The sequence below is a fragment of the Dermochelys coriacea genome, chromosome 14 (assembly GCF_009764565.3).
Source record: "Dermochelys coriacea isolate rDerCor1 chromosome 14, rDerCor1.pri.v4, whole genome shotgun sequence".
In the NCBI taxonomy this organism is placed as follows: domain Eukaryota; kingdom Metazoa; phylum Chordata; order Testudines; family Dermochelyidae; genus Dermochelys; species Dermochelys coriacea.
Window position 1 is genome coordinate 2,078 of NC_050081.1, and position 27,296 is coordinate 29,373.

Below are 27,296 nucleotides of genomic sequence, written 5' to 3' on the forward strand. Positions count from 1 at the left end.
ACCACCTCGCCCCAGGATCCCATCCCCTATCCAAGCACCCCGTCCCCTGACTGCCCCGACCCCTATCCACACCCTGCCCCCTGACAGACCCCCCAGGATTCCCAACCCATCCAACGCCCCCCCCCCCACTCATCCCCTGACCACCCCCTCCTGGGACCCCCATCCCTAATTGCCCCCCTAGACCCCACCCCCTATCCAATCTCCTTGCTCCCTGTCTCCTGACTGCACCCTGGGACCTCCTGCCCCTTATCCAACACCCCGCCCTTACCATGCCGCTCAGAGCGGCAGGACAGGTTTATTGGAAAGCCTGGGAGGTGGGCAGGTGCAAGGTGGTGGGCCGGGGTCTAGCCTCCCTGACTGGGAGCTCAGGGGCCATAGTTTGCCCATCTCTGTACTAGCATGCTGCCATTTGCTGTAAATTCAGACTTTCACTGTGACATCCTACCCAGTCCAAGAGGGCACAAGCCCTACACACCAAGATGCTCATCACTAGGGGTGAAACCATGGCCCCACTGAAATCAAACAGCACACAAACCATAATCCAGAGTTCTGCAATGACCAGCATAATATTTCCCACAGGCATTATTTAATGGTATAGGAAAATATTATGTATGGATTTAGATATCTAAAGGAAAAGAAACTCCACTCTTAGAATCATAGAATCATAGAATATCAGGGTTGGAAGGGACCTCAGGAGATCATCTAGTCCAACCCCCTGTTGTATCATTCATTCCTGAAGGCACCTATCTTTGAGCTGGTTCCATAAAGAAAATGTACCTCCAAATTAGTCTAGAATCAATAGCATTATTTGTTTTCATAGGACTGAAAACAATATTTGTAAAGCATTTTAATTGGGTGATCCCTGGTTCATGTGTTGTGTGAAGGAGTAAATAACACTTTCTTACTCATTTTCTCCCTACTATGCATGATTTTATAGACTGCTATCATATGCCCCCTCAGTCTCTTTTCCAAGCTAAACAGTCCCAGTCTTTTTAATCAATCCTCATAAGGAAGCTGTTCCATACCACTGATCATTTTTGTTACTGTCTCTGTACTTTTTCCAATTCTACTTGCACTTTAGTACATGCCAGATCTGGTAGCAACTTATACCTGCTGCCATTTTTCTCCTCATCTTTTTGGGATATTGCTGTGCACGAAAATCATCCAAGTTCTGTCTGGTAGACATTGATGAAATTTTTGTGTATGCAGTATGTATGCAAAACTTCAGGTGTAGCATTTCTATAGGTTCTATCCTTTTAGATGAAGGTTGTGTGCAAAGCAGGAGGGGATGAAGGCAGTGGTCAGCTGGAGCCGGTTCACACTGTTTCGCTAGAACTGGTTGTTAAATTTAGAAGCCCTTTTAGAACCGGTTGTCCCACGAGGGACAATCGGTTCTAAAAGGGCTTCTAAATTTAACTAGCCAAAAGTGGTGCCTTAGGCGCTGACTCCAGGGGTGCTCCGGCCCTGAAGCACCCAAGGGGAAAATTTGGTGGGTGTAGAGCACCCACCAGCAGCTCCCTGCCCCACCTCACCTCCGCCTCCTCCCCTGAACGAGCCGCCCCCCGCTTCTCCGCCCCCCCCCCCGCCCCAGCTCACCTCTGCTCCGCCTCCTCCCCTGAATGCGCTGCCCTGCTCTGCTTCTCTGCCCCCCCCCCCCGCTTCCCGCGAATCAGCTGTTCGCACGGGAAGCCAGGGCAGGCTGAGAAGCAAGCAGCAGCTTCCCGCTCAGGCCCAGGGAGGCAGAGCGGAGGTGAGCTCGGGCGGAGGGGGCGCGAGGAAGGTCGTCCATGCTGCAGCAGGTAACGGGGGGGGGGCACACAGGGGAACCACTCCCCGCCCCAGCTCACCTCCGCCACCCTCAGCCTGAGTGGGAAGCCACAGCCTGCTTCTCAGTCCTCCCCGGCTTCCGGCTGAACAGCTGATTCGCAGGAAGCAGGGCTGTGCGTTCAGGGGAGGAGGCGGAGCGGACGTGAGGTGAGATGGGGCCGGGTGTGGAGCGGGGAGCAGCTGGTGGGTGCTTTGCACCCATCAAATATTCCCCATGGGTGCTCCAGCCCCTGAGCACCCAGGGAGTCGGCGCCTAAGGTGCCACTTTTGATGTGATCAGTGGGGGGAGTGGTTTCTTCCCCTGCTTCCCCCTAGCTACACTCCCCCGCCCCTAGGAGCCAGAGGAACCTGCTGGATGCTTCCTGAGAGCTGCCCCAGGTAAGCACCACCAGGACTCCCCATCTCACCCCCCCGGCAGTGCCTCTTAGGGGTGGGGTGGGCACCCACTACAGTGGCCCATGAGACCCTCCTGCCCAGTTCTGGGAGCAGTCAGGGGATGGGGGGGACGTCAAGGAACACAGGGGGGTTGGATGGGGCAGGAGCCCTGGGGGGCGGGGGTGGGCAACGACCCCCTCATGGGGTGAGGAGGGAATCCCTTTTTAAGATTTTGGCATCTCATCACTGGATGAAGGTGCTATTAAGTAGCTCTAGCAGGAGTCTGAATGGGGCAAGGTCTGAGACATCTAGGGCCTAGGAGTCTTTGACTGGCACAGAGGATCCACCTGGTTTTTACAGTTTCTGTAGCCAGGCTGACGCTTTCTGTATGTTAGCCATGAGGCCGAGGTTGGGGGCCTATGTTGTTCACAGATGGGGCTGCGGTCCGGGCTCCGATGAGAGGGCTGATTCCGGGCCACTCCACAGCCTCCAGGACTAGGAACCCACGTACTGTCCCCTTGAGACCGCCACTCACTGTAGCACGCTCCCCGAAAGAAACCACCCAAGGCCCCGCCCTTCATCCAAGTGAGCCCCACCCCTCTCCTCCCTCTCCCGTTGCTAGGGAAGTGAGGTCACACAGTATGGCGGCTCGGGCCCGGAGACGCTGAGGAGATCCGTGACTCTGGGGAATCCGCGTCCATCCGACGGGGAGCGGCGCCGCCCGCTCGTCTCACTGGTTTCGAGCGGCGGGACTAGGGGCTGCAATGGTCACAGGAGTTGCTAGGCTCTGAACTGGCATCCGTGAAGCTGACTTGCGGGGCCAGAGCAGCCGAACTGGGCCGCTGTCATGGAGCTGAGAGTCGGGAACCGATACCGGCTGGGCCGGAAGATCGGGAGCGGTTCTTTCGGGGATATTTACCTAGGTAAGACGTGGAGCCTTTTCCTGCAGGGTTCTGTCTCTGCGCTGTTTGAGCAGCTGCCTTGGGGCTCACGGGCCTATTGCGAGGGGTGAGGGCTCTTGGAAGAGTCTCACTGTGTTCGCCCGGGCTGGGATAGGGAGCAGGAGGTGGGGTGAGAGTCCGTTTATCCTCCGGTGCCACCCGAGCTGTTCTGCTGCCAACGAAATGCCCCCAAATCTCAGGAAACTTCTTGTTGCCACATATGGAAGACGGACTAAATTAGCATTGAAGCATCATGCTCTAATTTAGACAGGGCTGACAGCCAGGTCTCCTGGATTCTGTGCTCATTTTTTGCTGATTTACTTCCTCTGTGACATTGGGGAAGCTGTTTTCATACCCTGTTCCACTTTCTTCCCATCTGTAAAACGGGATAAGGATACTGACTCACCATTTGACAACTGCGTCAAGTGACTTGAAAATGAACCATGAACATTGTGCTAGATATCATGATAATTGCTATAGAGTTGATGAAATTGCCAATTTCTTATAGGCCAATCAGAAATGTAGACAAAATCACAGCAAACTAATGATAATTAGGTCTTGGCAAAAAAAAAATCAAACCCTTTAAAAACCATTATAATGTAGTGGGCCTATGTGACTTTTCATGCCTTGTGTATCTCACTTACCCAGTCTTGTCTTAAGTTCTTCAGGGCAGGGATTGTGTCTTCCTCTGTGTTTACACAGTACCTATCACAGTGGTTCCTCAGTTCTGACTTGGGCCTCTAGATTCTATTAATAATTTAAATCATAAGCAGACTTGAGAAATTGTATCTCTTTAAACACATTTTTAATGTGTTCAAAAAAAGAAAGGTCTCTGGATTTTTATCTTTGGAAGGCTATTCCAATTTTTGTAAGCAGACACCTGTGCAAACATGCTACATATGGGATTTTTTTTCAAATTCTATATGTAGCATGTTACCACAGATGTCTGCTTTCAAAAATTGGAGTAGCCTTCCAAAGATGAGCTGGAAAAACATACTTTTCTGCAACCACTGCCAGGAAATTGTAGCCACCTAGATTAAAAAGAATATCACTGATTTGTGTAAAGAAAAGGAGTACTTGTGGCACCTTAGAGACTAACAAATTTATTAGAGCATAAGCTTTCGTGAGCTACATTCATCGGATGCATTTGGTGGAAAAAACAGAGGAGAGATTTATATATATACACACACACAGAGAACATGAAACAATGGGTTTATCATACACATTGTAAGGAGAGTGATCACTTAAGATAAGCCATCACTAGCGGGGGGGAGGAGGAAAACCTTTCATGGTAACAAGCAAGGTAGGCTAATTCCAGCAGTTAACAAGAATATCAGAGGAACAGTGTGGGGTGGGGTGGGAGGGAGAAATACCATGGGGAAATAGTTTTACTTTGTGTAATGACTCCTCCATTCCCAGTCTCTATTCAAGCCTAAGTTAATTGTATCCAGTTTGCAAATTAATTCCAATTCAGCAGTCTCTCCTTGGAGTCTGTTTTTGAAGCTTTTTTGTTGAAGTATAGCCACTCTTAGGTCTGTGATCGAGTGACCAGAGAGATTGAAGTGTTCTCCAACTGGTTTTTGAATGTTATAATTGTTGACGTCTGATTTGTGTCCATTCATTCTTTTACGTAGAGATTGTCCAGTTTGACCAATGTACATGGCAGAGGGGCATTGCTGGCACATGATGGCATATATCGCATTGGTAGATGCGCAGGTGAACGAGCCTCTGATAGTGTGGCTGATGTGATTAGGACCTATGATGGTATCCCCTGAATAGATATGTGGACAGAGTTGGCAACGGGCTTTGTTGCAAGGATAGGTTCCTGGGTTAGTGGTTCTCTTGTGTGGTGTGTGCTTGCTGGTGAGTATTTGCTTCAGATTGGGGGGCTGTCTGTATGCAAGGACTGGTCTGTCTCCCGAGATCTGTGAGAGTGGTGGCTCATCCTTCAGGATAGGTTGTAGATCCTTGATGATGCGTTGGAGAGGTTTTAGTTGGGGGCTGAAGGTGATGGCTAGTGGCGTTCTGTTGTTTTCTTTGTTGGGCCTGTCCTGTAGTAGGTGACTTCTGGGTACTCTTCTGGCTCTGTCAATCTGTTTCTTCACTTCAGCAGGTGGGTATTGTAGTTGTAGGAATGCATGATAGAGATCTTGTAGGTGTTTGTCTCTGTCTGAGGGGTTGGAGCAAATGTGGTTATATCGTAGCGCTTGGCTGTAGACAATGGATCGAGTGGTATGATCTGGATGAAAGCTAGAGGCATGTAGGTAGGAATAGCGGTCAGTAGGTTTCCGATATAGGGTGGTGTTTATGTGACCATCGCTTATTAGCACCGTAGTGTCCAGGAAGTGGATCTCTTGTGTGGACTGGTCCAGGCTGAGGTTGATGGTGGGATGGAAATTGTTGAAATCATGGTGAAATTCCTCAAGAGCTTCTTTTCCATGGGTCCAGATGATGAAGATGTCATCAATGTAGCGCAAGTAGAGTAGGGGCATTAGGGGACGAGAGCTGAGGAAGCGTTGTTCTAAGTCAGCCATAAAAATGTTGGCATACTGTGGGGCCATGCGGGTACCCATCGCAGTGCCGCTGATTTGAAGGTATACATTGTCACCAAATGTGAAATAGTTATGGGTGAGGACAAAGTCACAAAATTCAGCCACCAGGTTAGCCGTGACAGTATCGGGGATACTGTTCCTGACGGCTTGTAGTCCATCTTTGTGTGGAATGTTGGTGTAGAGGGCTTCTACATCCATAGTGGCTAGGATGGTGTTTTTAGGAAGATCACCAATGGACTGTAGTTTCCTCAGGAAGTCAGTGGTGTCTCGAAGATAGCTGGGAGTGCTGGTAATGAAGGGCCTGAGGAGGGAGTCTACATAGCCAGACAATCCTGCTGTCAGGGTGCCAATGCCTGAGATGATGGGGCGTCCAGGATTTCCAGGTTTATGGATCTTGGGTAGCAGATAGAATATCCCAGGTCGGGGCTCCAGGGGTGTGTCTGTGCGGATTTGTTCTTGTGCTTTTTCAGGGAGTTTCTTGAGCAAATGCTGTAGTTTCTTTTGGTAACTCTCAGTGGGATCAGAGGGTAATGGCTTGTAGAAAGTGGTGTTGGAGAGCTGCCTAGTAGCCTCTTGTTCATATTCCAACCTATTCATGATGACGACAGCACCTCCTTTGTCAGCCTTTTTGATTATGATGTCAGAGTTGTTTCTGAGGCTGTGGATGGCACTGTGTTCTGCATGGCTGAGGTTATGGGGTAAGCGATGCTGCTTTTCCACAATTTCAGCTTGTGCACGTCGGCGGAAGCAGTCTATGTAGAAATCCAGGCTGCTGTTTTGACCTTCAGGAGGAGTCCACCCAGAATCCTTCTTTTTGTAGTGTTGGCAGGAAGGTCTCTGTGGGTTAATATGTTGGTCAGAGGTGTGTTGGAAATATTCCTTGAGTCTGAGACGTCGAAAATAGGATTCTAGGTCACCACAGAACTGTATCATGTTCGTGGGGGTGGAGGGGCAAAAGGAGAGGCCCCGAGATAGGACAGATTCTTCTGCTGGGCTAAGAGTATAGTTGGATAGATTAACAATATTGCTGGGTGGGTTACGGGAACCATTGTTGTGGCCCCTTGTGGCATATAGTAATTTAGATAGCTTAGTGTGTGTATCAGCTGTATCTGTATGCAAATAAACTAATTTACTTTTCTACACTACAATATTTCTTATTGCAATGGACAGCTGTTCCTCAGAACTAACTTCTAAACTAAAATCACTTGTTCACAGGCACTGAATATTGATTATCCTTGAATAGAACACGTGTAATGAAATCTCCATGTTTCTAGCTGAAGATCTGCAGTATATATAGACAGAGTTCAGGATTCTATGGCTCTATTAATGTATTCATTTAGAAGGCTGAGGAAGGTGGTATATGTTGCTACGCACATGTAATACCAGTGCTCCGGAATCTGCACTGGCTACCTATGGGTTTCTGGGTGGAGTTTAAGATGCTGGTTTTGTGGGGCCTGCCTACCTAAGGCCTTGTCTAAACTACAGGGGAAATTCAATCTAAGGTACGCAATTTGAGTTATGTGAATAGTGTAACTCAAATCGGCATAGTTTAGATCTACTTACTGCGGGGTCCACACTATGCAATGTCGACTGGGAGATGCTCTCGATCTGGTGGAGTTCAGGAGTCAATGGGAGAGTGATCTGTGTTTGATTTATCTGGTCTGTGAAGCCTCGCTAAATTGACCTCAGATGCATTGATCGCCACTCTGTGCCTCTCACCCTGCAATACTGCCATAGCTAAGATCAGCAGAGGCATTTGAGTTGGAGTTCCCATAGTATATTCAGACCTGTAATTATCCACTGTTGCAGTTCCATCTCTGGGGTGATGATAGAAGCAAGAGAGCAAGCCAGTGCTTTTCATCCCTATCTACACTAGAGCTTCTGCTGGTGGAGCTGCACAAGTGAAGTATTAGTCCTGTATTTCCTATCCTGGACAATCCCTTAGAGAGAGTTGTTTGCAGAATATCCTGCATATGAGTGCCCCCTTCTTTTGGTTCAGAACAACCAACTAGTTTGGGCTCACTGTTAGGGCACGCTGCTAACAAACATGATGTTTTGGCAGACATCTGGGGAGAGTTTGTTTGAAGGAATGACGCTAATTATGTGAACTTTTTGGGGTGGGGGGAGAGAATCTGTCCCCACCCTCCCCCCAGGAGCTGTCGTGATGTTTTTGTGAATAACAGTTCTTAGTTTTATTATGTGTGTGCATTCAGCTACGTGGTAGGGTATCTAGAGCCTAGAATAGGTATTGTTTGTCTAAATGTTAAAATAGAAACAAATATGAGCTGAGTCTACACTGTTTTTCCTCCATGTTGGGAAAATAACATAGGACCTGATCACATCAGCCACATCATCAGAGGCTCGTTCACCTGCACATCTACCAATGTGATATATGCCATCATGTGCCGGCAATGCCCCTCTGCCATGTACATTGGCCAAACCAGACAGTCTCTACGCAAAAGAATAAATGGATTCAAATCAGACATCAAGAACACTTCAACCTCCCTGGTCACTCAAATACAGACCTAAAAGTTGCAGTACTCCAACAAAAAAACTTCAAAAACAGACTCCACCGAGAAACTGCAGAATTGAAATTAATTTGCAAACTGGACACCATTAAATTAGGCTTGAATAAAGACTGGAAGTGGATGGGTCATTACACAAAGTAAAAACTATTTCCCCATGCTAATTTTTCCCCTACTGTTACTCACGCCTTCTTGTCAACTGTTTGAAATGGGCCATCCTGATTATCACTACAAAAGTTTTTTTTTTCTCCTGCTGATAGTATCCCACCTTAATTGATCAGTCTCGTTATAGATGGTATGGCAACACCCATTTTTTCATGTTCTCTGTGTGTGTGTATATATATCTTCCTACTGTATTTTCCACTGCATGCATCCGATGAAGTAGGTTTTAGCCCACAAAAGTTTATGCCCAAATAAATTTTAGTCTCTAAGGTGTCACAAGTACTCCTCGTTCTTTTTTTTTAAAACTAGTTTCTTCTCACAATTGTGAAGCCAGTATGAATAGGGCATAACTTAGTCAAAACAACTTTTAAAATTATTTAAAAACTATTTCACTGTCTAACCAATAATGGCTTTTAATATTCACTCTGTAGATTTTAAAAATCCACTCAAATTTTAGATTGGGATTTTGATTTATTTCCCTGACTTATCCTCCTTAACTTCAAATATAGGATGTGCTGGGAGGTTAGGGCCCTCTCAAATGACACTTTTCAGACAGCAGTTCTTCCTCAGTGACTGTGCTTTCAGATTCTCTGCCTCATCCTTCAAATTGTAGGTGTTTAGAATGACACCAAGCTGGCTGTGTGGGACTTGCAGGCAGAATTTCAAAATCCAAAGCACTATCTGAAATAAAACAGTTTGAAGTGGGAATTTAAAAAGAACAAACTAGGGATTTAATATGCCTAAATCTTTAGAAATTGCCCCCTTGAAAGGAAAAGGAAAAAAAAAAGTAGCATGGATTCTCAGATGGTATTTTAAATAGTCCCAAGAATGTATAATATACAGCTAGAGAAGAATAACAAATTTAAAATAGATAGCTGTTCTGAAGTTTAATATGCTAGACCAAAGTCTTTGGAGTCAAACCGGTATAAATGATGACAAAACTTGGCCCTCCGTGTTTCAGACTTGTGCATGGTGTTTATTGTCAGTTTGGCAACTCCTTATTCTAAGTCAAATGTTTGCAACCGCATTACATGTACTATTAAAAATAAAATTTTAAAATCTATACTACTGCTACATTTGACCACAAACCATGAAGGCCACCCCAAAGTTATTCTGGAAACTTTCTGTTCTTTAGAATTGTAATAAAATGCCTCCCAATTCCCTGATCAGGACAGAATAAAACCAAACATTTTCACTGATGGATATAAACATTGAAAAGTATCTAGATTTAAAATGAGGGAATGGAACTAGGAATGCAAAATTGTATGGGTTAACAACATCACCTGCCTTTGTTTTTATTAAGTAAAATAAGGCCTTGTAATGTAACACTCACTTTTCACCCTTTCAAAAACTGAAGTTGAGGTTTTTTTATACTGTCTCATTTATTGTCTGTCTTTAAGCTAATAGTTTATTTGGGTTTATACAAAAGAGTGCCTATACAAGGCTCTTAGGTGGTCTTTATACAAATTATGAGGAGAAATATTAAATAGCAGCTTAACATCATATCCAGCAGAACTTGATCCCCTACAAAACACTGTCTCCACGTGGATCTCATCCCCATCAAATCCTGTCCTTTGCAGCAGCTGATGGAAATATATGTGCCTTGTGGCATGCCCTGAAGGTTAGCAGACCAGGACTGTTTCTGACTAGGGTAAGAAAGAAGGCTGTTTCTAGAGGTGATGATCCCTAATAGAGAATGCTTCACCACCAGTCCTCTCTTTCAAACTGAGTGATCTCCATCTGGAATGCTTTCACTGATTGCAGCTGTGGTGGTATGGTACAGGATGGGAGCTCACAAGAGCTTATGCTCAAATAAATTTGTTAGTCTGTAAGGTGCCACAAGTACTCCTTTTCTTTTCTCTGATACAGTGGTTCTCATCCTGCAGGCCACATTCGGCCTGATTACCACACAGCTGCAGCCGAGCTGCAGTGCTAAAAACTATTCAAAATTTGCCATTCTGGGCTAGCAGGGGGTGGGGCCAGCTGAGGGGGAGAGGGCATTAGGCAGCCCAGCCCTGCTGGAGCACTATTGCCAACAGCAGGCCTGATGAGTTCAGCAGGGGGGCATGGTGTGTGGGAGTGGGTCTTGGGGGGGCGGGGGTCTCTAGGCAGTGAGGGGTTTGTGCGGGGTGCTGGGCAGCATAGGCCTGGGAACTAGGGGTGTGGGGGATGCTACAGCACCCCCAGGCTTTACTTGGGGCTCCACTCCTGACCCCCTGCACCCGGTGTCCTGGCTGCTGGCCCTGCACTTCTACTCTGTGAAAGGGTCTCTGGGTGAGAGGTGCTGGGCATAGGGGTCTGTGGGAGAGTTTAGCTGGGGGAGGGCACTGGGCATACAGATCTGTGGGGGGGTCTGGGCAGGGGAGCACTAACTTTAAGCATGTGAGAGAAGACTGGTATTTCTCTCCTGCCCTCACTTCTCCCACGACATATAGTCCCCCCATTTCCAGGTCACCTTTCACTTCCTGTCCCATTAAGCCATTAGCACTTTAGAAGAAAAGTGTGCACAAAAAAGTTGGTAAAATCTGTGAATGTTAAGAAATCTTTTTGGAGGCGGGCTATATCTCAGGAACCCCTTGCTCAAATTTTGATTGCTATCATTATCCCATTGTACCATGAGGGATAGCAAATTTCAGGCCAATCTGAGCAAGCATATAGATTTTGAGCACTAAGAAGAATCATTCAACAGAAAAGTCTCTCAATCTCAACTGTAGCAGAAGTCATGTTCTGCTGTAATATTGTATGAAATTAATTATCAACAACTGCTTTGCTATATCTAGATTCCCAGCAAAGGATAATTCTGAAAACATAGGAGGCTCTGAGGAGGTGTGGAGTGGCCCATTCATCTCAATAAGATGTTTTCAGATGAATGGGAATACCCTGTGGACACAATTACAATTGAAACAATAATTCAGATGTGCGAACTGCGCCATTCATCTCTGAGTGCTCTCATCCCCCACCACTCCCCATACCCAGTGCTATTTCTTTAAAACCAATTATATGCATCAGGCATGCACGTTCTTAGCTCCTTACCTGGGTCTTGGAACCGTATGCTTCATGCATGCTCCCAGCGGGCCTCTTCTCATCCCTCACTCCAACTCCAGAGTGACAGGTGACCCCCAGCACACCCACAGGAAGGAAGAATATAGGGCTAACAGGTGCCCTCTACCCCAATCCCTTCTACCCACCTCCATGAAACCCCTTCTAGTGTCTCTCCCCTCCCACTCCCTCTGACCCCCACCACACATTTTCATTTATCCGTCTTCACTCCCTAATTTCCCCTCCTTCCCAGGAGGCATTCATTTGTGTAATTTAATTTCTTTTAAAAAATAGTTTTAGCACCTTCTGAATTTTCTGCTGTACTCTGATTAAATTTTTCCAAAACAAAAACCCTTAGACAGAGTCAAATTGTAGCAACATGACAACTTTTTCCCCCCTTCCGATTTCTTCAAAGGTTCAGATTTGAACTCATAGTTAAGGCTACAATTTAATTATGGGTATTTTTAATAAAAGTCATGGACAGGTCATGGGCAAGACTCAAAAAATCATGACCCATGACCTGTCCATGACTATACCATAAATACTCCTGATTGAATCTTAGGGGAGGGTGCTGCCGGGCTAATCCTAACCCAGCCACACAGGCCACTACAGAAGTAGTCACTGAGGTCGCAAAAAGTCATGGAGTCCGTGACAAACATAGAGCCCTATTCATAGTGCCAGAATGTTGCTCAATTTCAATGACTGTAGGATGTCCCCTTAAACTTCAAGGTCCAGAATCATGGCTGGCTCACAGTTCTCTTGGGAAATCTGTTTGCATCTGTGCAGCATAATCAATTTGGCATTTGAGCATTAGGCTCGTGATTATCTACAGAGCCAAAATCTTTTTTTGAATACTGTTTTCAGTGTTTCTTCCTTAAAGAGTTAGTGGTTGTCATGCAGTAGCTGGGATAAATGTTGAGTGATTGAGTCCATTTGGCCAAAGATCAAACCATGGCTTTGCAGAAAAGTTGGTAAAATCTGTCAATCTTAAGAAAATTTGTTTTGGGGGGTATATCACAGGAACCCCCTCTGACGGGTTTTTCCAGGGATGGCCCCTGGAACTCGGGTACTACTGAGCACCCTGACCCACAAGCCTGGGCGTTTTCTCATACTGTACTGCTATGACAAGCTGCAAAGCCCTCCAGCCTACACTTTCACCAGCATTCGCACAGGTAGGGACATACCCAGCTGCAGTTACATTCAGGCTTTCTAACCCCTAGCTTCCCAGCCTAGTACTCCGGAGCAGTACCATCTTGCCCTGGTCAAATCTGGCCAGTATATGGGTTTAATACCCCGTCCACCTCTCCCTCAATGTGAAGAGAACAATGCACACTTGTGGTAACCAAGCTGAGATTTTCCCCAAGCACTCCAGTCAAAGTTCACTGGTTTATATTAAAACAAAAACAAGTTATTAACTACAAAAGATAGATTTTAAGTGATAGCAAACAGATCAAAGCAGATTACCTAGCAAATGAACAAAAAATGCAAAGTAAGCTTAATATACTAAATAGATTGGATATGAATCGCAGATTCTCACCATAACTGATGGTACAGGCAGACTTAAGAACATAAGAATGGCCCTACTGGGTCAGACCAAAGATCCATCTAGCCCCGTATCTTGTCTTCTGACAGTGGCCAGTGCCAGGTGTCCCAGAGGGAATGAACAGAACAGGTAATCAAGTGATCCATCCCCTGTTGCTCATTCCCAGCTTCTGGCAAACAGAGGCCAGGGACAACATTCCTGCCCATCCTGGCTAATAGCCACCGATGGACCTATCCTCCATGAATTTATCTAGTTCTTTTTTGAACCCTGTTATGGTCTTGGCCTTTACAACATCCTCTGGCAAGGAGTTCCATAGGTGGACTGTGCATTGTGTGAAGAAATACTTCCTTTTATTTGTTTTAAACCTGCTGCCTATTAATTTCATTTGGTGACCCCTAGTTCTTGTGTTATGATAAGTAGTAAACAACACTTCCTTATCTACTTTCTCTACACCAGTCATGATTTTATAGACCTCAATCATATATCTCCCCTTAGCTGTCTCTTTTCCAAGTTGAAAAGTCCCAGTCTCATTAATCTCTCCTCATATAGAAGCTGTTTCTTACCCCTAATAACTTTGTTGCCCTTTTCTGAACCTTTTCCAATTCCAATATATCTTTTTTTGAGATGGGGCAACCACATCTGCACACAGTATTCAAGATGTGGGCATACCATGGATTTATATAGAGACAACATGATATTTTCTGTCCTATTTTCTGTGCCTTTCGTAATTATTCCCAGCATTCTGTTTGCTTTTTTGACTGCCGCTGCGCATTGAGTAGATGTTTTCAGAAAACTATCCAGAGTGACTCCGAGATCTTTGAGTGGTAACAGCTAATTTAGACCCCATCATTTTATATGTATAGCTGGGATTATGCTTTCCAATGTGCATTACTTTGCATTTATCAACATTAAATTTCATCTGCTAATTTGTTGCCCAGTCACCCAGTTTTGAGAGATCCTTTTGTAGCTCTTCGCAGTCTGCCAGGGTTTTAACTATCTTCAGTAATTTTGTAACATCTGCAAATTTTACCCCTTTTTCCAGATCATTTATGAATATGTTGAATAGGACTGGTCCTAGAACAGATCCCTGAGGGACACCACTATTTACTGCTCTCCATTCTAAAAACTGACTATTTATACCTACCTTTTGTTTCCTATCTTTTAACCAGTTACAAGTCCACGAGAGCACCTTCCCCTTATCCTGTGGCAGCTTACTTTGCGTAAGAGCCTGTGGTGAGGGACCTTGTCAAAGGCTTTCTGAACATCTAAGTACCTTATATCCACTGGATTCCCTTGGTCCACATGCTTGTTGACCCCCCCCCCCCCCAAAGAATTCTATAGATTGGTGAGGCCTGATTTCCCTTTACTAAAACAATGTTGAACATAATTTGTTGAGGAACAGTCATCTATATGTGTGACAATATTGTTCTTTATTGTAGTTTCAACCAGCTTGCCCGGTACTGCAGTCAGGCTTACAGGCCTGTAATTGCCGGGATCACCTCTGGAGCCCTTTTTAAAAATTGCCATCACACTAGCTATCCTCCAGTCATCTGGTACAGAAGCTGATTTAAAAGATAGATTGTATATCATAGTTAGTAGTTCTTCAATTTCACATTTGAGTTCTTTCAGAACTCTTGGATGAATACCATCTGGTCCTGGTGACTTATTGCTGTTTAATTTATCACTTTGTTCCAAAACCTCTTCTAATGATACCTCAGTTTGGGACAGTTCCTCAGATCTGTCATCTAAAAAGAATGGTGCAGGTTTGGGAATCTCCATCACATCCTTAGCTGTGAAGACTGATGCAAATAATTCATTTAGTTTCTCCATAATGGCCTTACCGTCCTTGAGTGCTCCTTTAGCTTCTCGATTGTCCAGTGGCCCCACTGGTTGTTTAGCAGGCTTCCTGCTTCTGATGTACTTAAAATAAATTTTGCTATTATGTTTTGAGACTTGTAGATTTTTAAGGCACAAGCTACACTTTCTTTGCAGCTTGGAATCCCCAGGTGTTTCATACACAGGCTAGAAATCCCTTTAGCCTGGGTCCAGCACAGGGTGGATAAAAATCAATGATTTAAAAATAATAATAAAAAAAAATCGGATTTTTTGATCAAATGCTTTTTGCGGAAAAAACCTATTTAAAGATAGTTTTAATTAAGATACATTATATCTGAAAGATATCTCATCCTGCAATTGGGATTATAAATTCTAATTCTATGATATGAGACAATATATTCATGTAATGTTTAAGAAAAGCTTTGTAAATGAGTTCCAATAGAATGGATTAGGGACCCAATCTTATGGGGTTCCAGGGGATTCTGTATAGATTATTTAGGTTAAATCTTTCTTATCTACCCAATGGGACTCAGTGCTCAGTCTAGAAGATACCATCAGAAATGTTTAGGTTTATAGTTCTCAAACTGTGAATTTGAGTCTCCAGAGATAATATGCTTGTTAACAGCAAAAATGTTTTAAAATAAATAATTATATAGAGGTGAGAAATAGTTAAATAAAACAATTTAAATGTCTGTCTGGTGATGTTCTCCTCCTAATACAGCATGGTGAGAAAATCCTCCAAATATTAATGATTAACCTGTTGAATTGTAGATATTTATGAAGTCATTGGGAGGTGAACTGTCTGCTTCAATTACCTTTGGTAAATGAAATAACCAATCATTCATTCATTTTCTGATATAGCTGTAAAACTAATCTGAAAAGTTTTCAAAATAAATCGCTTTAAAAATGTATAGTGTGTACCATCTAAAAATGAAACGTACATCTATCTCTGAGTGTGAAGAATATATATTAAGGTTATAACAACCAACAATAATGCACTTTTATGTAGAAATCCAGAATTAAATAGTCTTCCTGACTAGTGATTTAAATCATGATTTAAACCAATTTGGTTTAAACCAAATCCACCCTGGTCCAGTACTTCCCCCAGTTCAGTCTTCGTTCCAGAGGTGTTTCCAGGAGTCATCTTGTGTGGGGAGTGAAGAACCATGGATGATGTCACTCCCTGCCTTATATAGCTTTAGTATATGGTGGGAACCCTTTGTTTCAAAACCTGGTTCCCAGACCGGTTTGTGGGAAAAATACTGACATCCCAAGATGGCTTCCAGTGGCCTGGTCACATGTCCTTGTAGCGTCACAGCAGCCATTACTTACAGGCTGTCTGTAGCCTTCTCAGGAAGGCTCACCAGGTGGGAGATAAGCTTCTCCTAAGGCCTATTGTTTTCCCTAATGGCTCATTGCCCTGAATAGGCCCATCAAAACCAGCTTGTGTAGTGGGTGTAACTTACGTGTAATTACATTTGAAGTACAGATGCATAGTATATATAACTTCAGATACAAAAATGAGGAATGCATACAAATAGGATAATCATATTCAGCAAATCATAACTTTTTCAATGATGCCTCACATGACTTATCTTGTACAAAATGCATCATAATTATGCCATAGCTATATTATAATAATATTACTAGGACAAATATGGAGTGTAGTCACACCCCCATGTCAAATGACTCCAAATTTAGATCACTAACCCTGTCCCACATCCCAAGAGACTCAAATTTCAAGGCAATCCAAGTAACCATATGGATTTTTAAGCACTTAGAAGAGTCAATATTTAAACAAAATGGAACTCTTGACCTTACCTATGGGAAAACTGGCACTCTACTGTAGTATTGAGAATATAGGTAAGCCAAAGCGTATACTCTCCATTCGAGTGAAGTCCGAGATGGATTAGAAGACCACGTAACTTCATCGGATGAAGTGAGCTGTAGCTCACGAAAGCTTATGCTCTAATAAATTTGTTAGTCTCTAAGGTGCCACAAGTACTGCTTTTCTTTTTGCGAATACAGACTAACACGGCTGCTAGTCTGAAACCTGTCATTAGTAGAAATAGGAACCCCAGGTGATTCATAGCTTCTAAGGCCAGAAGCAATCAATGTATCCTCTCGTCTGATCTTCTGTATAGTATAGCCCATAGAATTTGCCCCCAAATAATTCCTAGAACATATCTTTTAGGAAAAATTCAGTTTTGATTTAAACATTGTTAGTGATGCAGAATCTACCACAACCCTTGGTATGGTTTGATGGTTAATTACTCTCACTGTTAAAAATGTATGCCTTATTTCCAGTTTGAATTTATTTAGCTTCAGCTTCCAGCCATTGGATCATGTTATACCTTTCTCTGGTAGATTGAAGAGCCCATTATTAAATATTTGTTCTCCATGTAAGTACTTACAGATCGTAATCAAGTCACCCTTTAACCTTTTCTTTAAACTAAATAAATTGAACTCCTTGAGTCTGTCATTATAAGGCATGTTTTCTAATCCTTTAATTATACTTGTGGCTCTTCTCTGAACCCTCTCCAATTTACCAACATACTTCTTGAATTATGGGCACCAGAATTGGACACAGTATTGCAGCAGCAGTCACACCAGTGCCAAATACAGAGGTAACATAATCTCCCTACTCCTACTCAAAATTCCCCCGTTTATGCATCCCAGGATTGCAATAACTCTTTTGGCTACAGCTTGACACTGGAAGCTCATGTTCCAGCTGATTATCCACCACAATCCCAACGTTTTTTTCTGAGCCACTGCTTCATAGGGCAGTGTCCCCCATCCTGTAAATATGTCCTCCATTCTTCCTTCCTTTTTACATTTACATTTACCCGTGTTAAAATGCATATTTGTTTGCTTGTAGTTAGTTTACCAGGCAATCTAGATCCCTCTGAATCAGTGACCTGTCTTCATTATTTACCACTTCTCCAATAATTTTATATGATGGTAGGATCACAATCCAGGACCTGAAATTTTGTTTATGGTTGCCAGCCATTCAGGACAGGGGAGCATGATTGGGTCATTGCAATACATAGGAAATGTGAAAGGGTTCAGAGACCAGTTTTAGAACATTTACTTCTGAGAGATAAGTGATCAGGCTGGTTCTCCTAGATTTACAGGATTATGTCTTGGTTTGATCAGACAACACAACGGTAGCATATATACATTTTCAAGTTCAGGTGTAAATGCCGAAGCAATATAGATGCTCTCCTAAATGGAAAGTTACCATGCCATCCTTAGGGCATAAACGGGATACTGAACACAAAAGTAGACTGGTTAAGAAGGCAATTTAGAATAGTCTCAGAACTAAGGAGTGTTCCAATTGTATTTAGGGAGCTAGGCCACGTCTGGGTGGATCTCAAAGTGGTACACTTGTCCAAAGTAATAGACTTAGTCATATTATTAAATTCCAGGGCCAAAAGAGACCATTGTCGTCATATAATCTGACCTCTTGTGTAACAGCCCATAGAACTTCCCCAAAATAATTTCTAGAGCATATCTTTTAGACGAACATCCAGTGTTTTAAAAATTGTCAGTGATAGAGAATCCACCACAACCCATGATGTGGTTCCAGTGGTTAAATACTTTCATCCTTGCTACATTTGAAATGTCTCAGGTTGAGGGAAAGATCATGATCCAGAATAGAAAATGTATCACTTGATTACTTCCTTTATAACATGAATAAAAATTGATGATTATTTTGAAAAAAAAATTAATGGATTTTTGAATTTTGTTTAAATTATAGTTTATTTTTAAAAATAAAACTGTTCAAAATTAAATCTGAATTTATTATAAAATATTTTAGGGACTAAATTTCTCTCTCAAAACATTTAAATAGAAAAATGGGCTGAATCCATGAGCCTCTATCAAAATCTTTTTTATATAATTAAAGAGTAGATTTTTTTCCACATAACTTTTGAGGTCAAGCTTTATAAATATGGCACAGTAGGTCACATACTGGTCTTGTTTTGTTTAATAATATCTAATACTGGTATTAAGGTCTTGTTTTGTTTAATAACAAGAAACTTTATATGTTCTTTTGCTTGTTTAAATTCCTCTTATACTAATGCATCTTGACACAAATCATGTGCAAAAACTTAATTATCTAGTAAATAAGCAATATATAATTTACCATTTTCTAACATACTAAAATATACAATTAATAAGAATCTGAAAATATTAAAATATATAATTGCTTAAATAAATTTACATAAGTGTACCTTCTTAAGTAGCAAAAATATGTACCAAATATAGTTTAAATGGGTGATTGAATTGTAAATAAACACGTTTTAGTGTTTATATCAACCAATAAGAATGCATCTTTCTTTAGAAAATTATGTACACATGGGAAACTTGATTGCACTCAATTATTTAAACCGAGGCTTTCCACTTGGTGATTTAAATCATGTATTTAAGTAGTTTTGATTTAAATCAATCCAGCCCGTTCCCTTCTGTGACTGAACACTTCCCCCAGTTATCAACAGCTGCTCTCGGTGTAGATTAAGATCTCTTCATGCTGCTCTTGCAGAACAGGACCTCAGCAGATGAGGAAGATTTGACTTTTAGTATGTAAATTAATGAGTTTATGACTGTGTATTTTATAATGAATACCACAGAATATAATGGAGCTGACCTTATTTTCAACAGAGAAAGCTGTACAACTTATTTTCCTGTAGTGTAAGTCCCCTATGGGCACTCACGGTATGTCTATACTGCCGTTAGACACCCATGGCTGGCATATGCCTGCTGACTTGGGGTCATAGGTCTAGGACTAAGGGGCTGTATAATTGCAGTGTAGATGTTTGGGCTCAAGCTGTAGCCTATGCCCTGGGACCCTCCCACCTCTCAGGGTCTTAGAGCCTGGGCTTTAGCCTGAGCCCAAACATCTACACTGCAGTTAAACAGCCCTTTAGCCCAGCCCCACAAGCCGAAGTCAACTGATGTGGTCCAGCTGCAGGTTTTTAGTACATACCCTCAGAGAACTGAAAATTAACTTAGTAGATTTCCTTTCTAGGAATAACTTCTCCCCACGTCCAAGACACACTTCTTTGGGTATGTCTGCACTGTAGTGTAAGCCCAGGGTTTGTAGAATTCTAGTTAGCAGACCCATAGGCTTATTAATTTAGGGCTTGAACATTTACACTAATTTGTAACCCCAGGTTAGCAATTGTTGAACTCTGGGTCCCTGATTTAGGCTCCAGTGTCTACACTGCATTATGCGGTCCCAAGTCCAACCACTCATATTCCAGACTTTCTAGTGCCCTCCCAAAATGTGTCTGCTCTTGCCCACTATTCATGGTGCAGCATGGGAACACTTGACTGTCCAGGGGGAAAGAAAACCAGCCCGTGGGATTGTAGAATACTCTTGGTGGACTCCAAGCATGAGTCCAATGGGGCTGTGTCTACACTGCAAAGCAATAAGGCTTGAATCCTGGGTCCCCATTTGACTCGGGCTCAAACCCTTCATCCCTGTGGGGGTCCTGGGATCCTGGGACAGAACCCTAGGTTAGTGTGATTTGTGTGTAGATGGAAGGGGGGGTTAGGGTTGAGCCTGAGTTCAAACCCTGGGCTGACGTTGCAGTATAGACATATTCTTTGCTGTTAGTAGTTATCTGCCTTTCTATGGTGGTTTTGGTCCTACTTTACTCATTGCTGCACCTAGACATCTAGTTGGCTAGAAATGTATTTTTCAGGCTATGTCTACACTACAAATTACTTCAGTATAACTTGCATAGCTCAGGAGTGTGATCCACACCCGAGCAATGTAAGCTACACCAACCTAAGCACCGGTGTGAACAGTGCTGTGTCAGCAGGGGAGCTTCTCCTACCGACATAGCTACTGCCTCTCGCGGAGGCAGGAGTTAAGACAAAGGGAGAGCTCTTTTCTATCAGCTTAGAGGATCTTCATCAGAAGCAGTATAGCGGTGCAGCTGCTTTAGTGTACATATAGCCTCAGTATCCAGTCATCAGGAAGGACTTTCCATTCATATGGGGACATAGCCATGGTGGTCAGTGCTTTTTTTTTTTAACTGATATGGCACTAGTGTCTTCTTAGGGTTGACTGTGGGGGCCTCATGGTAACTTCAGCTGATCCAACATACTAATTTCAGTTTTTCTTTGATTGGGACAGATTACGAGCATATCACTCCATTGTTCGGTGCCCTGTACTAGCTTTCCATCAAATTGCTGATCTGCTTTTCCAGATCCTGATGGTTCACCTCTAAGTTCTAGCTTGTCTAGAAACTGCCTTTATTTCAATCAGTGAAACAAAGCCATTGTAGATAACAGAACTTGAGGTATAACTTTCAATCCCAGTAAGGAAAGGAAGGACTTTGATCTGTGGAACTCTATCACCAGAAATCAAGATAAGCTTTTTACCTGTTCAGAACACAGTTCAGGTCCATCTTATAGAGAGTTGGCTACAAATTAGCTGGTGATATTTATTCTTCCTCTAGATGGTCTGAATTCTAGAATGGTTCATAGAAATATATCTTAACCCAGAGGAGGAACAGAGAAGATGGTTCATAATCGGATAACAACAGTTTTCGTTTCAACCTGTATTGACATGTACAGTAGCAGCATGAGGTATAAATCTGTATATACCTAAAACATTAATGAATGATGTATAGACCACAAATAATGGGATTTTTGAAACGTGCAGAGTTTACACTCTAAAGAAGATTTACCCACCCACTTGTAGACTTTAATGTAGCATAGCAACCTTTGACTTTGTAGTTTTCAATATCTAATGCATATTGGCTTTAAACCAGTGTTACGTAGGTTTCAGTATCTTTCAACTATCTAAATTTAATGGTAAACCAGAAATATTTTTGGAGTTTAAAGATACAATTAGTGATGCTTACTTTTCCATATTTTCCTGCCATGACAATCTTGGCAAAAATATAAGTAGAGAATATTAGAGAGCTAAATTTAAAAAAATAAAGTTAATTGATCTGTCACAGTTCAGGGAAAAACTGCACCATTATTGATGCTCATGCTTCCAGCTCCCCAGCTGTTGCCTACCTTGGGAGGAGAGCCACATCCCTCTCCTTTCTGACCAGAGTATTTTCTGGGATGCACAGTGTGACATCTGATTAAAATATGACCATATAGATCATTGTTGCAACCACTGTTTATATATTTGCAACAAATCTTGTACAAAGGTTGTCAAGTAAGGTGTCTATGGACAGGTTATGACTCGCTGAATATAATTATGCTATTTGTATGCATGTATCATTTTTGAATTTTAAGTTATGAGTATTGGCTCTATACCTGAATTTCAAATGTTTGCTCCTGAGGTAATGCCCGCAAGATAAATAGCTTGCACATCTTGAAGGGACTATTCAAATTAAGTGGCTCATTAAAAGGACACTTAACTCACAACAGAAGATGCCTATCTACACTGAATGGACTCTCCTGTGAATGTTCTGTCTGGGCTATAGGTAATGGCTTCCTACTATGTCTAAGGGCATGTCTACACTGGCAGAGTTAGAGCCCGCTCAGAGAGCACTGAAGGGAACCACTGTTGTGTGTTCACACTGTCAGCTCCCTGCGCAATAGTGTGTTCACACTTGCAGCACTTGCAGTGGTATCTGGAGCATTGCACTCTGGGAAGCTATCCCACAGAGCATTTCTTCCTCTTGTGCTGCTAAGAGTTGTGGAAAGATGGAGGGGGTCGTGGGACATGGGGCATCCTGGGTCCACGGGCCCAGTGCCCCGTGATGCATTGCTTCGCATCCCAGCAATCCCTGTGCTTCTGTTCACATTTGGTGCCATCTTTCAGTGGTTTGTGTACTGCGCACCCAGCCTCTTCAGGAATTGCAGAAATGGATCCCGAACTGTTGACCAGTATGCTGCTCACTCTGACCAGCACATCACGATTGGCAGTGGAGTTATTGCTTAAACTACAGAGACAAGAGGAGTGCGAGCGACATTGATCTCGCCACGCGTACTAGCTATGACATGAGATTGCTTGTGGCTTTCACGTAAGTGCTGACCACAGTGGAACGCTGCTTTTGGGCTTGGGAAATAAGGGCTGAGTGATCACATTGTGATGCATGTCTGGAATGATGAGCAGTGGCTGCAGAGCTTTTGGATGAGGAAGGCCGCATTCATGGGACTGTAAGATGAGTTTGCTCCAGGCCTGCGGCGCAAGGACAGGAGAATGAGAGCTGCCCTGCCATTGGAGAAGCAAGTGGTGATTGCACTGTGGAAGCTGGTTACTTCAGATGCTACCGATCGGTCGCTAACCAGTTCGGAATGGGAAAGTCGACCATTGGACTCATGTTGACAGAAGGGTGCAGGGCCATTAATTGCATCCTGCTCTGAAAGACCGTGACATTGTGGATGGCTCTGCACAAATAGACTTCCCTAACTGTGGAGGGGTGATAGATAGCATGCATATTCCAATTCTGGCACCAGACCACCTAGCCACTGAGTACATTAATCGCAAGGGGTATTTCTCAGTGGTTCTCCAGCCACTTGTGGATCACCATGGGCTTTTCACAGACATTAACGCAGGCTGGTCCAGAAAGGTGCATGACGTAAGCATCTTTTAGGGACTTTCTTTGCAGACCAGAAGATCACCGTAGGGGAAGTTGAAATGCCCATTGTGATCCTGGGAGACCCCACCTACCCCTTAATGCCGTGGCTTATGAAGCCATACAGGGGGCAACTTGACAGCAGCAAGGAGCAGTTCAACAACAGGCTGAGCAAGTGCAAAATGACTGTTGAGTGTGCTTTTGGCCATTTAAAGGCCTGCTGGTGCTGTCTCTATGGGAAGCTGGACCTGGCCAATGACAATATTCTTATGCTTATAGCCTTGTGCCATATGCTCCATAATTGTGAAGGGAAAGGTGAAAGCTTCACTCAGGGCTCAACTGTAGAGGCTCAGCGCCTGGAGGCTGAGTTTGAACAACCAGATACCAGGGCTATTAGAGGGGCGCAGCACGGGGCCATAAGGATCAGGGATGCCTTGAGGCAGCAATTTGAAGCTGAAAGCCACTAATATTTGTTGCTGTGCTCGTGAGTGCAGTGCTTGTAAAGCTAAGAGGTGATTGTGATTGGTGCAGACAATGTGGAGAAAGAAGTGGTTCAGGACTATTTAGAAAAGCTGGATGAGCACAAGTCCATGGGGCCGGATGCGCTGCATCCGAGGGTGCTAAAGGAGTGGGCGGATGTGATTGCAGAGCCATTGGCCATTATCTTTGAAAACTCGTGGAGATCGGGCGAGGTCCCAGATGACTGGAAAAAGGCTAATGTAGTGCCCATCTTTAAAAAAGGGAAGAAGGAGAATCCGGGGAACTACAGGCCAGTCAGCCTCACCTCAGTCCCTGGAAAAATCATGGAGCAGGTCCTCAAGGAATCCATTTTGAAGCACTTCGACAAGAGGAAAGTGATCAGGAACAGTCAGCATGGATTCACCAAGGGCAAGTCATGCCTGACTAACTTAATTGCCTTCTACGATGAGTTAACTGGCTCTGTGGATGAGGGGAAAGCAGTGAACATGTTGTTCCTTGACTTTAGCAAAGCTTTTGATTTAGTCTCCCACAGTATTCTTGCCAGCAAGTTAAAGTAGTATAGGCTGGATGAACGTCTTATAAGGTGGACAGAAAACCTTGGCTAGATCGTCGGGCTCAACAGGTAGTGATCAATGGCTCCTTGTCTAATTGGCAGCTGGTAATGATCTGGAGGATGGCGTGGATTGCACCCTTAGCAAGTTTGCAGATGACACTAAACTGGGAGGAGTGGTAGATACGCTGGAGGGTAGGGATAGGATACAGAGGGTCCTAGACAAATTAGAGGATTGCGCCAAAAGAAATCTGATGAGGTTCAATAAGGACAAGTGCAGAGTCCTGCATTTAGGAAGGAAGAATCCCATGCACTGCTACAGACTAGGGACAGAGTGGCTAGGCAGCAGTTCTGCAGAAAAGGACATAGGGGTTACGGTGGACAAGGAGCTGGATATGAGTCAATAGTGTGTTCAGGCTAACAGCAATTTGGGCTGTATAAGTAGGAGCATTGCCAGCAGATTGAGGGACGCTATTATTCCCCTCTATTCTGCATTGGTGAGGCCTCATCTGGAGTACTGTGTCCAGTTTTGGGCCCCATACTACAAGAAGGATGTGGGAAAAACTGGAAAACATCCAGCGGAGGGCAACAAAAATGATTAGGGAACTGGAACACATGATTTATGAGGAGAGGCTGCGGGAACTGGGATTATTTAATTTGCAGAAGAGAAGAATGAGGAGGGATTTGATAGCTGCTTTTAACTACCTAAAAGGGGGTTCCAAAGTCAATAGATCTAGACAGTTCTCAGTGGTATCAGATGACAGAAGAAGTAGTAATGGTCTCAAGTTGCAGTGAGGGAGGTTTATGTTGGATATTAGGAAAAACTTTTTCACGAGGAGGGTGGTGAAACACTGGAATACGTTACCTAGGGAGGTGGTGGAATCTCCTTCCTGAGAGGTTTTTAAGGTCAGGCTTGACAAAGCCCTGGCTGGGATGATTTAGTTGGGGATTAGGTTCTGCTCTGAGCGGGGGTTGGACTAGATCACCTCCTGTCCCTTCCAACCCTGAAATTCTATGATGCAATATGAAGGTTTAACATAATTGTCTGTTGCTTTTCAGGGCTCTGTTTGTTTGCTTTCAATTAATAGAATAAAGTATTATTTGGTTTGAAAGCAATCTTTTATTAAAAAAACCACTTGGAGGAGAGAGTCAAACAAAACAAAAAAAAATCAGCAGTGAGGCGGATCGGGGAAGGGAAGGTCCCAGGACAGCTAAAGAAATGCATCCGATGAAGTGAGCTGTAACTCACGAAAGCTTATGCTCTAATAAATTTGTTAGTCTCTAAGGTGCCACAAGTACTCCTTTTCTTTTTGCGAATACAGACTAACACGGCTGCTACTCTGAAACCTAAAGATTTGTGTATGTCCAGGGATCATATCCAACCTTCTCCTTTGGAGTACAGTGCAGCGGGGACTGTACTTCAGCAGGGCCAAATTACAGAGGGATGGGTGTTGAGTGCAGTGGGTAGAGGGAGTCTGCAGTGCTGGATTGTGATGGGGGAGGAGTGGAATGCCACAGGTATAGACTAGAGCCAGGAGGTTGATAAGAGTCTGTTGGCGGTGTCTGGGGGGAGCATGGGAAAGAGTTTGCGACAGCAGCTGCAGAGGAGAGAGGACACGGAGCTGCTCAGTTTGCAGATCTAGTATGACCTGGAACGTGTCTGCTTGGCGCTCCATAACATTTAAGAGCTGCTCCGTGGCTTCATTCTGGCGTGCCACGTTCTCCTTTCGGTCCCTCTTCTCGCTGTACTGCCACTCCTTCAATTCCTGTTTCTCGGCCACGGAGTGCATCATAACATCACGCAAAAAGTCCTCCTTAGTTCTTCGTGGCCGCTTTTTAATTTTGTGCAGCCGTTCAGCTGCCGGTAACAAAAGAGGGAGGTGGGGCTCCCAAGCTCATCTCTGTGAAGTTTAAATGCAACATTTTACAGAAGCAGTATTGTTTTTAACACACACAGCACTGATTCAGTGATTTAAAACACAGCCAGTACTCTCACACCGTCACTAATTGGCTGACCCCAGGCAAGCACACATGAGCCACAAAACCCCCAAAATGGTGAGTAGCCGCAGGGGCAAGGTAAATCACTCTTCCCTGACCCTTCTGTGCACTGGGCACTTGGCTTTGGGGGGAGCCAGTACTGTAGGGGGGGCCTGATAATCATTCCTGTCCCCACACTCTCCACAGGATGTGATCATTATGGAAGATATCTCTCTGCTGAGGGTCAGCAGCGGATTGCTTAGCATCTCCATGAGAGTTTCCTGGAGATCTCTGAGGCAGATTCACGTGAAGTGAGGGAGTCAATCAACAGCCTGTTCCGCTGCTCAGACTAGGCATGCGGTGGGAGACAAGCCTGCTTTCTGCAACCCGCCTGCCCCCAACAGCTTGCTTCAGCGATTCCCAAAATCAAATCCACTTACCAGGAGCCTCCTCTCCTGTTGCACTTCGCCAACATCCAACAGCTGTGACTGTCTAGCCTCCTCGGGGGTAAAAAAGAGCTCCTGGATGCATGCATCTAACCCCAGAGTCATGCTCTGCCTCTGGGTCACCCTCCACATCCTTGTCCAAGATTTCCGTCTTCTGGCTTGGTCCACTCTTGACTGGCACGCGAGCCACCGAAGTATCCACAGTCGTCTTCGGAAGTGGAGGTGGGGTCGCTGCCGAGTACCGCGTCCAGCTCTTAGTAGAACCGGCAGCTCGTGGGCGCAGCAGTGTTTGCCTCCCACGCCTTGTAGTTGGCGTTCCGCAGCTCCTTCACTTTGACCGTGCACTGCAGTGTGTCCTGATCTTGGCCCCTTTCTGTCATGCATCGTGAAATCTGTCCATAGGTATCATCATTCCTACAGCTGGAGCACAGCTGGGACTGGACAGCCTTCTTTCCCCAAATGCTGATGAGGTCCAGAAGCTCAGCATT

The 27,296-nt window shown here is 44.1% G+C and overlaps 1 protein-coding gene across 5 annotated transcripts in view; it reads left to right on the forward strand.

The window, feature by feature from the left end:
• Positions 1–1,947: 1,947 nt before the first annotated feature.
• The window catches only part of CSNK1D (casein kinase 1 delta), an 81,194-nt gene continuing 55,845 nt past the window's right edge, over positions 1,948–27,296 (forward strand). For 3 of the 5 annotated variants that reach the window (XR_005288807.2, XM_038371438.2, XM_038371434.2), the window contains exons 1-2: positions 1,966–2,205; positions 2,825–3,125. Coding sequence is in view for 3 of the 5 variants with exons in the window: in XM_038371438.2 (XP_038227366.1) it covers positions 3,050–3,125 (76 nt within the window). In the remaining 2 variants the exon portion in view is untranslated. Of the gene's footprint in view, positions 2,206–2,824; positions 3,126–14,133; positions 14,310–27,296 lie in introns of those variants that run through there. The other 2 variants (XM_038371435.1, XM_043497586.1) reach the window with 2 other exon arrangements.